We start from the raw sequence: 13,148 nt of genomic DNA on the forward strand, positions 1-13,148 counted from the left end.
TTTCTCAATAACTGCCTTCACACGCTTCCTGAACCTTGTGCAAGTGTTCCTCAAATATTCGGGTGACAACTTCTCCCATTCTTCTTTAATAGTACCTTCCAGACTTTCTCATAATAGTTTTGCTCATAGTCAATTTCTTCTTTACATTATAAACAGTCTTTATGGACACTCCAACTATTTTTGAAATCTCCTTTGGTGTGACGAGTGCATTCAGCAAATCACACACTCTTTGACGTTTGCTTTCCTGATTACTCATATGGGCAAAAGTTTCTGAAAAGGTATGGATAATAGTGTTAGGTATGATTATGACATCAATATATGTTTGGTTTCAAAACAACTGACGTAGTGCCTGCTGAGAAAAAAAAACTAAATGTTCATTGTAAATTTTACTTCCCCACCCTGTGTACATATATACACATATGTACATATATATATATATATATATATATATATATATATATATATATACACACATAACTGAGGGTTTTACTTTGAAAGGCTATTTTCTGACTTTGTCTTGGAGAGAGCTCATAGTGTCCTCCTATATTTTTTGTAGCGCTCGATGTAAGAAACATTTTGGCATTGGTTTCATGTCTCTCGGACATTCCTGCTGGCTGCTATGGCAGCTTCCTTTTTTTGACATAGGTGGCACGAGAGAGCCAATTTTGGCACCTACGGGGTTAATTTTTGCATTTTATCAAATTTTTCGCCAGACCTGACATACGTGCCAAATTTGGTGAGTTTTCGAGCATATTTAGGGGGTCAAAATCCAGTTCAAAGTAGCGTCGGGAAGATAATAATAATAAAAAACGAACGAAAAACAATAAGGGCTTTGCCTTCTGGCTAAAACTTTGTGTGTGTGTGTGTGTGTGTGTCTGTTTGTGTGTGCGTGTGTGTGTGTGTGTGTGTGTGTTTGTGTATGTGTGTGTGTGTGTGTGTGTGTGTGTGTCTGTTTGTGTGTGTGTGTGTACCATTCACATTTTTATCATGTCTTCATTTTTATTCAACTTTTATTCATATATAATTTTTTACATACATACATATATTTCTTATGTAATTGTCATATTTTTTCTGTTTTCTTCAAATGTTCTTGTCTGTAGAGTTTTACAGTGAAGTTTCTTGTCATGTTTTTGGTCAAACTAGGAATCTGACTGGCTGTTCATGGTCTTACAGCACCACCTGGTGGTTTCACTGTATGCATTCCACAGGAAAAGATTCAGCCAATCAGCTTTCAGGCATCGGAATGCGAAGAATTTGGAGGGTCGTCACCTTGTAAACTCTCAAAGAGGGAGACAGCTATTCTTTGAAACAAACAGCGTTTATTTTATAACCATACATCGCATCTCAAAAATTCTTGGACTAGAGGAGAACAGAAAGTGTCCTTTGTGGATTAATATATCATATTTGTAATAAGAGATTAAACTGAATAAGCAGTGATGGTGGAAAAGAGCCCCTTCCAATAAATTCTTTGAGAGTAGAGTACAGTCAGAGGCAGATTGCCAACTTCCTGTTGGATTTAGCTCATGAGTGTGAGTGTATGATTTTTCGGGCTCGATGAGACCAACATTTTGGCATTGGTTCCATGTCTGTACGACATTCCTACTGGCTGCTAGGGCAGCATTTGTGTGTTTTTTACTACGTAGGTGGCGCTACAGAGGACATTTTGGCACCTATGGGGATAATTTGGATATTGTATGAAAGCATTCACCAGACATGACATATGAGCCAAGTTTGGTGAGTTTCTGAGCATGCTGAGGGGGTCAAATGGCAGTTTAAAATGAAAAAAGCATAAAAACAAACAATATTTTATAAATCCATAACTGTACATCCTATCTCAAAAATTTTTGCATGGGAGAGTTGGGGTGAATTTTCTGAATTTGTGAATATATAATGTGGGGAAAAGTCGAAATTGAAAAATTAGCCCCAGACATCGCATTTTTCAAAGCTTATAAAAAAATAACTAAGACATTAATTAGAAATTTGCGAAAACAGTTTTTTGAGAAGGGTTCACTCTATCTTTTGATGGTATTTAGAAGCCAATATGACAAACTGGCTCATACTAGTTTTAAGTTGAGGGTTTTACTTTGAAAGGCAATTTCCCGACTTCCTGTTGGAGTTAGCTCTCGGCGCCCACTGGAACATTTGTAGTGCGTGATGTAAGGAACATTTTGGCTTTGGTTTCATGTCTCTTGAACATTCCTGTTGGCCGCTATGGTGGTTTCTGTGTTTTTTGACATAGGTGGCACTAGAGAGCCCATTTTGGCACCTACAGGGTTAATTTTTGTATTTTATCAAATTTTTCGCCAGACCTGACATACGTGCCAAATTTAGTGAGTTTTCGAGCATGTTTAGGGGGTCAAAATCCAGTTCAAAGTGGCGGACAGAAAATAATAAAAAAGGAACGAAAAACAATAGGGGCCTTGCTCTCTGGCAAGTCCACTCACGGTGTGAGTGGACCTGCCCTCTCTGCTCGGTCCCTAAAAACGAACGAAAAACAATAGGGGCCTTGCTCTCTGGCCTGCCCTCTCGGCTCGGTCCCTAATTAATCAATAAATCAACACTCCATTCTTAAATAATTTGGTATCCTATTCTTGCTACAACAGAATGTGTCATTTGCTAAGGTAAATCTTTTATTTATTGTTCATATATTTTTTTTATTTTATTTTAAGAATGATCTCCTCGATGGATGGGAACCTTCTAAGGCTGAGTGCAGAATTCTAACCTTTGCACAAACATTGCCCAGCTGGACTCAGAAAAGGGGATGACAGGGCTGTTCTCGTCTGTAACTAGATGCATGCAGCACTTCCTTTTCAATAATGCCAGTGTAGCAGGGTTGGTTATGCTTCCCTGAATTTACCTGATTTTCTGTGGTGTTCCAACAGATTCAGTGTAGCTGGAGCAGCTGTTGTTGGATTGTATGGTAGTGGGTGGGACAGGGACTTGTTCCCATGTCTGGGGTCCCTTAACTGTGTGTAACTTTTGCCTTTGATGGACAGACAGAGGTATGTGGTGTTGCCCTTTTGTGTAATTGTCTATTGTGTTCTGAAATATATTTATTATTTTAACGCCTGATTTTTTCACATTTTATCATTATGAATATTGCATTATTACTTTGACGCCTTAAGTTTTTTGTAAATGCTGATGTATGTAGTGCCTTACCATGTCCTGTTGTCACTATGAGAAATTGTATTTTTTGCAATAATAAAAAAACTAAATTGTCTTTTGTGTTGATGAAAAGTGATTGCTATGGGTGTTTTCATTAAGTGTGTTGTGTAGGTTACAATGCATTGATTGAGAGGGGCACACAAGCTATTCATCAAACAAGATATAATTTATTTGAATAATCTGTAAAGTAAAAAAACATACAACTTGCATACATACAAACATACATACATATGCACGTACATACAGACATACATACACACACATACATACACATACATACAACCGTAAGATACAACATACTATCTACATAACCTACTGCGTTTTCAAGCATTCATACCATACGTTTGTGTTACACCATCGCATCAGAAAACATGACTAAAATGCAAAGCTAATCTGTTTGACTAATTGTATACTGTCTGTCTCATCTGGCAGATCAGTTCCAAGTACATCTCAACATAAGATTTTCCCAGCAACACACTGTTTTAGATGATAGCAAAGACATGGTGTTAACAGGAGACAGAAGTGGGAGGAAACCTGAGTTGTTTACTTCCTGGTTGTCCATGAAACTTAACACAAATTACTCATTATCATGTAGCTGTCCTTCAGGTTTTCCTGCTCAAAACTAATAGTTTTAAAAAAGACTATATTTAACGTCAGCGTGCAAGGCATCGAAGGAAACAATGTCTATGGAGTTTGAATGATTTTTTACTATATCATCATTTAAAGAAATCACACACAGCTTCTCGGTATTGATCAAAAAAAAGATATTGGGGTCCGGCCCACCACCTATAAGTTCCTCCATTGATGTTTCCAGTTTTGTAAGTGATACTTTGGTTTGATCATGTCCCTCTTGGTTTTCTGCCCTTAGCTTGTCTAGCTCAGCTAGTATTCTGGATTCAGTGAAGTGAGTATTAGCACTAGCCATGCCGTCAGCAGCTTAGTTTTGTTTTGAATTTTCCATTCTTTTTCTTCAGTGTCTCCTGTTTAATTGAGCCTCTGCTTCTGGATGATGTTGTCATCATAAAAGAGCTTTATATCAGTAAGCTTTCTGAAGTTTGTTGGGAAATTAAATATTCAAATAAACTGAGCTCCGTTTTTAGGCTGAGAATGCTGGGAGGTAGAATATATCCAACCTGGAGTTAACTGCATCCCACCTCAAAGCATTCCAGACAATCCATGTTGAACATAAACAACAAATATGGAGGTCCGCAGATCTAAGCTCCTATTTGCTTTCTTACCAAAGAGGCATTTTGACTGTAAACAGTACAGTGTTGTCATATACACAAAGGAGATGGAAGAGGCTAAATGACAGATGAGCTAATTTTACATTGTGATTTTTTTTTTTTTTTCATTGAGAATTTGCACACTGTGCGCCACCATTGTTGTGTTAACGTCACGTTGTAGTTCATGTTGAAGTCAGGGTAGTTCCATTTGGTCCCACTTGGCAACTAGGACTGCCAGCTTTGACGGGCGGTCCAATGCATTTTACCTACTTGGACGTTGGAAACTTCCCACCTCCCAGCCCTTTGGAACACACCATTATGCCTTGAACATGGTGTGAAGTCCCAGATAGTTATTGTTTTAACTTTAATTTGTCACCAGTCGGTGAATTTAGTACTCATTATTATTTGTGATAATAAAGTTTCTTTCTACTGGGGTTGGACTGGTGATATTTCTCGGCCTCTTATGTTGAGATATGAATGCTGTTATAAAAATTTCCAGTATCTCCAACTGCACTGTGTCTTGATTAGTCTCTCATATCCAGACTTACTCTACATTTCGCTGACACTGCATCAGTGCTGTAGGGTACCACTGTTGTTCTGAAATATCAGGTTATCAGACATGTTATCAGTTGTATCGACGGTTCCTGAATGTTGCATCTCATCTCTTTTCCATCTAGAAATCAAAGACAATCAGGTCATCATGGCCAAGTTCCACCCTCAATTCTGGCAGGAGGGGGCGTGGCTCTGCTGCCGCCAGGTGGACAAACAAGCTCTGGGCTGTGAGGAGTATAATCTGTATGGAGACAGTAAGAAAATAATTGTAATATTTCATTGACTATTACTAGAGTTTGAGATCCAAAATTCAGTTTTTAGATGCCTGTGCATATGTGATTTTGGGTGGGGTAGAACACCAATGTGATGAGTGTGTATTTATTTGTAGCATACCCAAATATTCTTTCTTTTTACTTACTGAATAATAAAAATTAAATCGTCATCATTAAATAGAATATTAAAATGTGAATATAGTGACCATAGTATGGTAAAAAAATAAAAAAATAATTAGAAATCCTTAGGTAAGACTAATATAAAGTTGCTCATGTGCATCATATGATGTACAGTATATATTTTCGGGTCTAGTAAAGGGTGATGCTCAATCTTGCATGACTAAAATATACAACCTATCAGTGATGAAACAATAGTTTAAAAAAATAAAACAATAAAAAAATAACGTCTTATCACGTAAAGTTGGACACACTTGATTCATCATGTGTAAAAATAAAAACAGAAAATCACACTGCCTCTTATTAAGAATTACTCTAAAGAAATATTTGCAGGTCAAAAACTTTTTGTCATTTAGGTCTAAGGAACTTATGTAATGCCCAAATTATCATTAACTGAGCGAATGGGAAAACAGGTAGAGAAAGGCCTATTGTCTAAATATTTTATGCTTATGTTAAATTCTAAAGATTCTGCAATAGATACATTGAATGTATGGAGAAATGACATACAAGAAGACATTGATAAATCAGATTAGAATGAGGCCTGTTCAAAGGCCCAAAAACAAACCATGAATACACGACTCAAGTTACTACAATATAAATGGTTAGCAAAGGTTTATATAACCCCTGCAAAACTCCCATCATATGTGAAGTCATATTCCTGATACATGTACTAAATGCCAAGATAATAAAGGAACTCTTTTTCACTGTCTCTGGGAATGCCCAAAGATACAAAGCTTCTGGAATGAGGTCATCAATTGTATGTCTGAGGTATTTAACATTAAGATTCCATTTTGTACCAAACTTTGTGTACTGGGAATATATCCTGAGGATTTTAAAAATACTAAGAAACAAACTGAAGTGTTGGATTTCAATCAACATTGTTTTTACTGACTTCTTATCCTGTATTATTAAACTGGAATGGGTTGTAATCAGTGGGGCTTTTAACATTCCCATTGGAGATTTTAACATTCACATTGATGATGTCACATGTAACACAGCTGCAGAATTTTTATCTGTCACTGACTCTTAACTGTATCCAACATGTCTCTGGACCCACTCACATTAAGAGTCATATGTTGGACCTTGTTTTCTCACTTGGCCTTGATGTTGTGAATGTGTATGTGGAGGACTTTCATGTCAGTGATCATTATGTGCTTTTTAATGTCAGTTTTTAAGGAAATCCTCCCCCACTGAAATAAGAACCCAAAGGCACGTTATTAATCAGGACATTGCCGATGGGTTCTCTTCTTTGCTTGAGCCACACACCCTAACTTTTAACAGTCAATGCATGAATGTTTTAGAGCCAGTGTCAGTGGTGAAGTCTAGTTGTGCTCCAGCAAAACGGCCTCACCCCTGGATATGTATGTACGTATGTATGTATGTATGTATAGATAGACAGATAGACAAATAGACAGATAGATAGATAGATAGATAGATAGATAGATAGATAGATAGATAGATAGATAGATAGATAGATAGATAGATAGATAGATAGATAGATAGATAGATAGATAGATAGATAGATAGATAGATAGATAGATAGATTCTTAAATAACATACACACATATATACGTACACACATATATATTCTTAAATAACATACACATGCATATATTCTTAAAATCATATACGTAAATATAAATATTGTATTTTATGTTGTTAAAAATACAACATAAAAAACATACATTTGTTTATGTTCTTTATGTATATTATTATTTACTTTTTTTTGTTTACCTTTCATTGTAAAACTTGAAAGCCAATGAAAATATATGCATTAGAGTTGTATAAGCTTCAGCTTTTTGTCACCAGCATCACAAGCAGCAGCAGAGAGGTTAAAGCAGAGAGGTTAAAGAATTTTGCTTGGTTTATTCTTTGTTTCTGTTCCTCTTTTCTAGTTTCCAGAAAACCTTTACCCCCGATTCCTGGAGAGGAGCGGGTAGCCACTTACCCCAACACACACAAATATACACACCACAGATTTATGTCTGATGTGTGAACCACGGCAGAAAAACTACAAATGTTTGTGTTCATTCCTTCTCACACAGCAGCGACGTCCACCTCCTCCCCTCCCCCCAGCAGCTGAGGAGGATGATGAGGATAAAGATGAAGTTGATGGTGAGGAAGTGGTGGTAGCTTTGTTTGACTTTCCGGGCACTGAACCACATGATCTGAGTCTGGTTAAAGGAGGCGAGTATGTCATCTTGGAGAAATGTGACATAAATTGGTACAAGGCACGCAACAAGTACGGGTGAGTAGCATGCCTGTTTCACATACTGACCTGTCATATTTTAGGGTTGTCTGAATATGCTGCTGCTTTAAGACATACCCTCTCATTTCAAAAGAATGTTAAGACTGTGTGAAAGTTGCTGCTCAAATATTTGCAGTATTTAAAAAAATAGATTGAAACACAACTGAAACTTTAAATGGTCACAAGACTTCAGATTTTATTAGGCTCAACTGCTATTTTCATACTTGGTAAGATATATAGGAAATCTTAGTTTAAGTTTTATGCTTTTTTCCTGATTTTACACAGAATGTTCAGACTCATCAGGGGTTTTTTTGTGCAATGAATTTGTAAAGAACTGTTATTTATGTCATGAGCACTTTGCTCAGAATGCAAGTATTGCATGAACAAGCATATTTTCCTGAACAAGGTTTATTCAGTCCCAATAAAGACCAATCAATCAACAAAGATCAACCAATCATTCATCACATGCCAGGTGACAACAGTGATGGTGCCAAACCTGTTGATTTAAAGCCGCACTGTTTTTGTATGACACACAAGAATGATACTGACCGTGAAGTGAAGGATGATGTGTAGAGCAGCATTGCCAACAAGTCAAGAGAGATATCAAGAGAGTGAGGAGTTTCTGTAACATGAATCAAATGCAGTTTGTATTGTGTGTCGTATTATTGAACAAGTGCTGTTTGTTGCAACTGTCCCAAATTTGCATCAAACCCAGTGTGAATAGTTTTGAGGTGAAATATTTGAGTGCATATTTGGGAATATTGTGTTATTTATTTGTTCCTTTATGTGTAAAGACCATCAGTAGAGTGGCGAAAGATTACAATATTTAAAACTTTTCTTTTATGACTCCTGTTACTCAAAGGCTACTTACATCACTATATTTCCTACAAATGTTGCTGCATACGCCCTTTTTCAGACTGTGTGACAACTACAGCCCAGAATTTGGACAATGAACTTCAGAGTGGCTCATCAACCCAAGTGCCCCCTTAAACCCAATAATATATCAGAGAAGACCTTTCCATTCAAATCCAGAAGAACTGTGTTTGAAACTGTGTTCCTCATAATTCCCACTAAAGCTGAATTCATGTGTTCAGCATTGTCTCCTTTCCCTCATGTTGCAAATGATTTTGGTGATAGGACATTATGATGAAACACCGCTACCCTAAGTAAGTTTTCAGGTGCTGTCAGACTATTTCTGTTAGAAACACATGCATTCATTTTGATGACAACAATACCAGTAACGATAAACATATTGCTTATGTGCTGCCATAACCCTCCTATTATTCTTAAATATTACTAACACATTTTACCCTTGGGGTCAATTTGACCGCAGGGGTATTTACCTCCAGAAAATGATTTACATAAAATTGTTGACCAAGTTTTTGTGTCAGGCACTTCATTTGTTGAATACATAAATAACCCCTTGATAATGAAACCTGTCAGTGAGTTGACCTGTCCTCTAGCGCCACCATCCATCCATCCATCCATCCATTCATTGTCTTCCGCTTATCCGGGGCCGGGTCGCGGGGGCAACAGTCTAAGCAGGGATGCCCAGACTTCCCTCTCCCCAGACACCTCCTCCAGCTCTTCCGGGGGGACCCTGAGGTGTTCCCAGGCCAGCCGAGAGACAGAGTCTCTCCAACATGTCCTAGGTCTTCCCCGAGGCCTCCTCCCGGCGGGACATGCCTGGAACACCTCCCCAGGGAGGCGTCCAGAAGGCATCCGAAACAGATGCCCGAGCCACCTCAGCTGGCCCCTCTCGATGTGGAGGAGCAGCGGCTCTACTCCGAGCTCTTCCCTGGTGACTGAGCTCCTCACCCTATCGGTAAGGGTGCGCCCAGCCACCCTACGGAGGAAACTCATTTCAACCACTTGTATCCAGGATCTTGTCCTTTCGGTCATGACCCAAAGCTCATGACCATAGGTGAGGGTAGGAACGTAGATTGACCGGTAAATCGAGAGCTTCACCTTTCGGCTCAGCTCCTTCTTCACCACAACTGACCGATACAGCAACCACATCACTGCAGACACTGCACCGATCCATCTGTCAATCTCACGCTCCATCCTTCCCTCACTCATGAACAAGACACCAAGATACTTGAACTCCTCCACTTGGGGCAAGGACTCTCCACCGACCCGGAGAGGGTACACCGCCTTTTTCCGATCGAGAACCATGGTCTCGGATTTGGAGGTGCTGATCCTCATCCCACTCACTTCACACTCAACTGCAAATCGCCCCAGGGCACGCTGAAGGTCCAGGTTCAATGAGACCAACAGGACAATGTCATGTGCAAAAAGCAGAGATGAAATCCTGTGCTACCCAAACCGGACCCCCTCCGGCCCTTGGCTGCACCTAGAAATTCTGTTCATAAAAATTATGAACAGAACTGATGACAAAGGGTGGCCCTGCCGGAGTCCATCATTCACCTGGAACAGGTCTGACTTACTGCCGGCAATGTGAACCAGGCTCCTGCTTCGGTCAGACAAGGACCGGACTGCCCTTAGCAGAGGGCCCCGGACCCCATACTCCCGAAGCACCCCCCACAGGATATCACGAGGGACACGGTCAAATGCCTTCTCCAAATCCACAAAACACATGTGAACCGGTTGGGCAAACTCCCATGAACCCTCAAGCAGCCGATGGATAGTGTAGAGCTGGTCCAGTGTTCCGCGACCGAGACGAAATCCGCATTGTTCCTCCTGGATTCGAGGTTCCACTATCGGTCGGATCCTCCTCTCCAGTACCCTGGAATAGACCTTCCCCGGGAGGCTGAGGAGTGTGATCCCCCTTGTAGTTGGAGCACATCCTCCAGTCCCCTTTCTTAAAAAGGCCAAACTTTTGAATTACAACTTATGTACAAGTTTTCAAACAAATCTTCTCAGATTTACTGACAACATTAATGACCACAAGAGTATGACCCTGAAAAGAAAAAGTTCTCATGAGACTATTGTTTTCCCCTCCCCCATGTCACATTAGCACCAAAAAAAGGGTCCCTTTTCTCACTTCAACATCAAGGTAGATGTGCTGCTAAGTGTGTGTCCCACCAGACACACAGTCAGCCATTTTGAAGAAACAAAGTCATTATTCGAGCTCTTAATATGACAATCAATTGAAAATATTGTAGTTGAGATGATAATTTTAGAGGGGAGGCATGTGTAGTTGGAAAGACATGGATGTAATCAACTCGCAACCCTACAATGGCTTCCTCATTTTGGCAGGAGTTCATAAGTCAAGTTGTTTCCCACATGCCCACACCACAAGTAGTCCCCAAGGGGCCAGAGACATCAGCCACCGAACCCCCACCGGGCGCCGGCCACCCGAGGGCAAGCGAGGCATAGGCCCACAAGCCCAGGAGCCGCCCGTGCCCTGGGCAGGGACCCCACCCAGCACACCGGGAAACCAGACCGCCCCAGACAGCCACCCACCATGGGCCAGTATGCACCCCGATGCCACGGCCAAGCACCCCAGGGACCTGGAAGTCCACCCTCCCATTCCCTCCAGCTCCCGTCCTCAAGCCCCACACCCTCGCCCCCCCACCTATCAATGTTGTGAAGTGTGAAGTATGCAGGCAATTAAAATTGAGGAGCAGAGGCTGCACACCACTGGGGGTGATGCCGCATGGACAACCACACCTACCTGACTGGCACCGCCCACCAAGTGTCATGCAAGTGTGGTGTCAGTGTTCCTGTTTGTTGTGAGTGGGTATAATTAAAATTGAGGAGTTAGCCGTCACAGGGTACCACAGAAGGGGGTCATTTTAGTGACCCCCCATCATACCCCCCAGAACGTGCATACTCCCCAAGACCCTACGTGCTTGTGCATAGGGGATGGGGAGGGGAGAGGTCGGGGGATAGTATGACTAGGACGAAGTAATTTCTGTCCAGAAGACGAGCCAGCAGGCTGTGTGCACCCCTGTTTCTCAAAACCCACCAATGGGCAAGAGCTGCCCAGAGGTCCAGGGCACCCAACGACTGCACCCAGAGAGATGCCGCCCACCCCAGGGGCCACCGACACACTTAATCCTCCCTTGTGGTTCAGGGGTATGGATCCAGGACCAGCCACCCCAAAGGCCCTTCAAATAGACATGGGGACCCACCATCCTCCAGAACTCCCCAATCATATGTACCCTAGGGATGTAGCAATTACCGGCACAGTGGATACCGTCAAATTGAAACTGTTAGAAACTTGCTATTTTACTGTGTGTTAAATTTTCCCCCTTGATCCACTGAAAATTGCAAATAGTTACTTAGTTACTGAAGGCCATACAGTTGTTTTTCTGACTCCTGTCCTAATTCTACTCATATTGATGTGTTCATTTATGGATTTTACAGTGAGGAGGGCTACATCCCAAGTAACTATGTAACAGAGAAGAAACACGGAAACCTGGTACAGTTTGTGTAAGTTTGTTAATAATTTCTACAGCAGATGTAAACACACATCCACATATAATCCGGTACTTTATAATGATATTTATACTTTTTAAAAATGTCTTGAACAAATGAAAAATACATTGCTTTTCCACAGACAAATAGAAAGATAATCCATTTTAAATCACAAAAGACAGAAAATAGAGAAACTAATGATGGAATGGAAATTAACGGCTCTGTTGCTTAATCTGTAATACTTTGCCATTAATGTCAGAAAAAAATATCACCTTATATTTAGCCCTCTTTGAGGAGTATGCCATAAAAGTACAACATTAACAGTTTGGTTGTGTGTGTTGTAGCTGGTACAGTAAACACATCAACAGGAATAAGGCCGAGGAGCTGCTGAGGAAAGAGGTTGGTCTCTATCCAGTAAAGCAAAGTGTATTGTTTTTTAATCATACATTTTCTAAATCTCTTTTGTCACGTTGTTTTTCACTACACTAATGACAATGTTTGTCTGTGTGTGATCCTGCAGGACAAAGAAGGAGCCTTCATTGTCAGAGACTCCAGCACTCCAGGAATGTACACTGTCTCATTATACGCCAAGTCTGTTGGAGGGTAATAAAACTTTAGCACTACGGTAAAAATGACACATTTAAGTACAGTGGAACCTCGCAGTACTAGTGTGCTGTAGTACAAGAAATTCTCTTTATGATCTCTTGAGAATTTTTGTTTCAAAATATTAGTGCAAGTCGCCTCCAACAGGTGCAGCCTCCACAGGCTCACTTCATGTTCAGGAGACTAGCATTCAGATGGAGGAGATTAGGAAACTCCCAGATGAGTACAGTGCAGCGGAGTGGACTCAGTAAAAACCAGACGTTTCACCCAGGGGCGGGGCTCTATGTCCTGCATCACACACATCTCGTATATGGTGCGCATTCTTGTAGGCTGCCTCTCTGTACACTGTATACTACTGTACACTAAAGTGATTATAATTGTAGCCCACAGTCTATGGGTAAATTTACATACACACCAATGTGTAATTTGTGTGATCTCGTAGGCTGTCTATCTACTCTAAAAATTACATTCAGACATATAAGTTGGTTTTGTATATTAATAAATAATGAATTCTAAATTATTAGT

The 13,148-nt window shown here is 40.5% G+C and overlaps 1 protein-coding gene across 6 annotated transcripts in view; it reads left to right on the top strand.

Moving 5' to 3' along the window:
* Positions 1-13,148, top strand: part of tec (tec protein tyrosine kinase) — a 128,829-nt gene that overhangs the window by 78,217 nt on the left and 37,464 nt on the right. For 3 of the 6 annotated variants that reach the window (XM_030162037.1, XM_030162039.1, XM_030162038.1), the window contains exons 5-10: positions 5,066-5,194; positions 7,285-7,325; positions 7,435-7,637; positions 11,970-12,035; positions 12,365-12,419; positions 12,541-12,623. In XM_030162037.1, coding sequence (XP_030017897.1) covers positions 5,066-5,194; positions 7,285-7,325; positions 7,435-7,637; positions 11,970-12,035; positions 12,365-12,419; positions 12,541-12,623 — 577 coding nt within the window. The remainder of the gene's footprint in view (positions 1-5,065; positions 5,195-7,284; positions 7,326-7,434; positions 7,638-11,969; positions 12,036-12,364; positions 12,420-12,540; positions 12,624-13,148) is intronic. The other 3 variants (XM_030162041.1, XM_030162042.1, XM_030162043.1) reach the window with 3 other exon arrangements.

This window comes from Sphaeramia orbicularis, chromosome 18 (genome assembly GCF_902148855.1).
Source record: "Sphaeramia orbicularis chromosome 18, fSphaOr1.1, whole genome shotgun sequence".
Classification (NCBI taxonomy): domain Eukaryota; kingdom Metazoa; phylum Chordata; class Actinopteri; order Kurtiformes; family Apogonidae; genus Sphaeramia; species Sphaeramia orbicularis.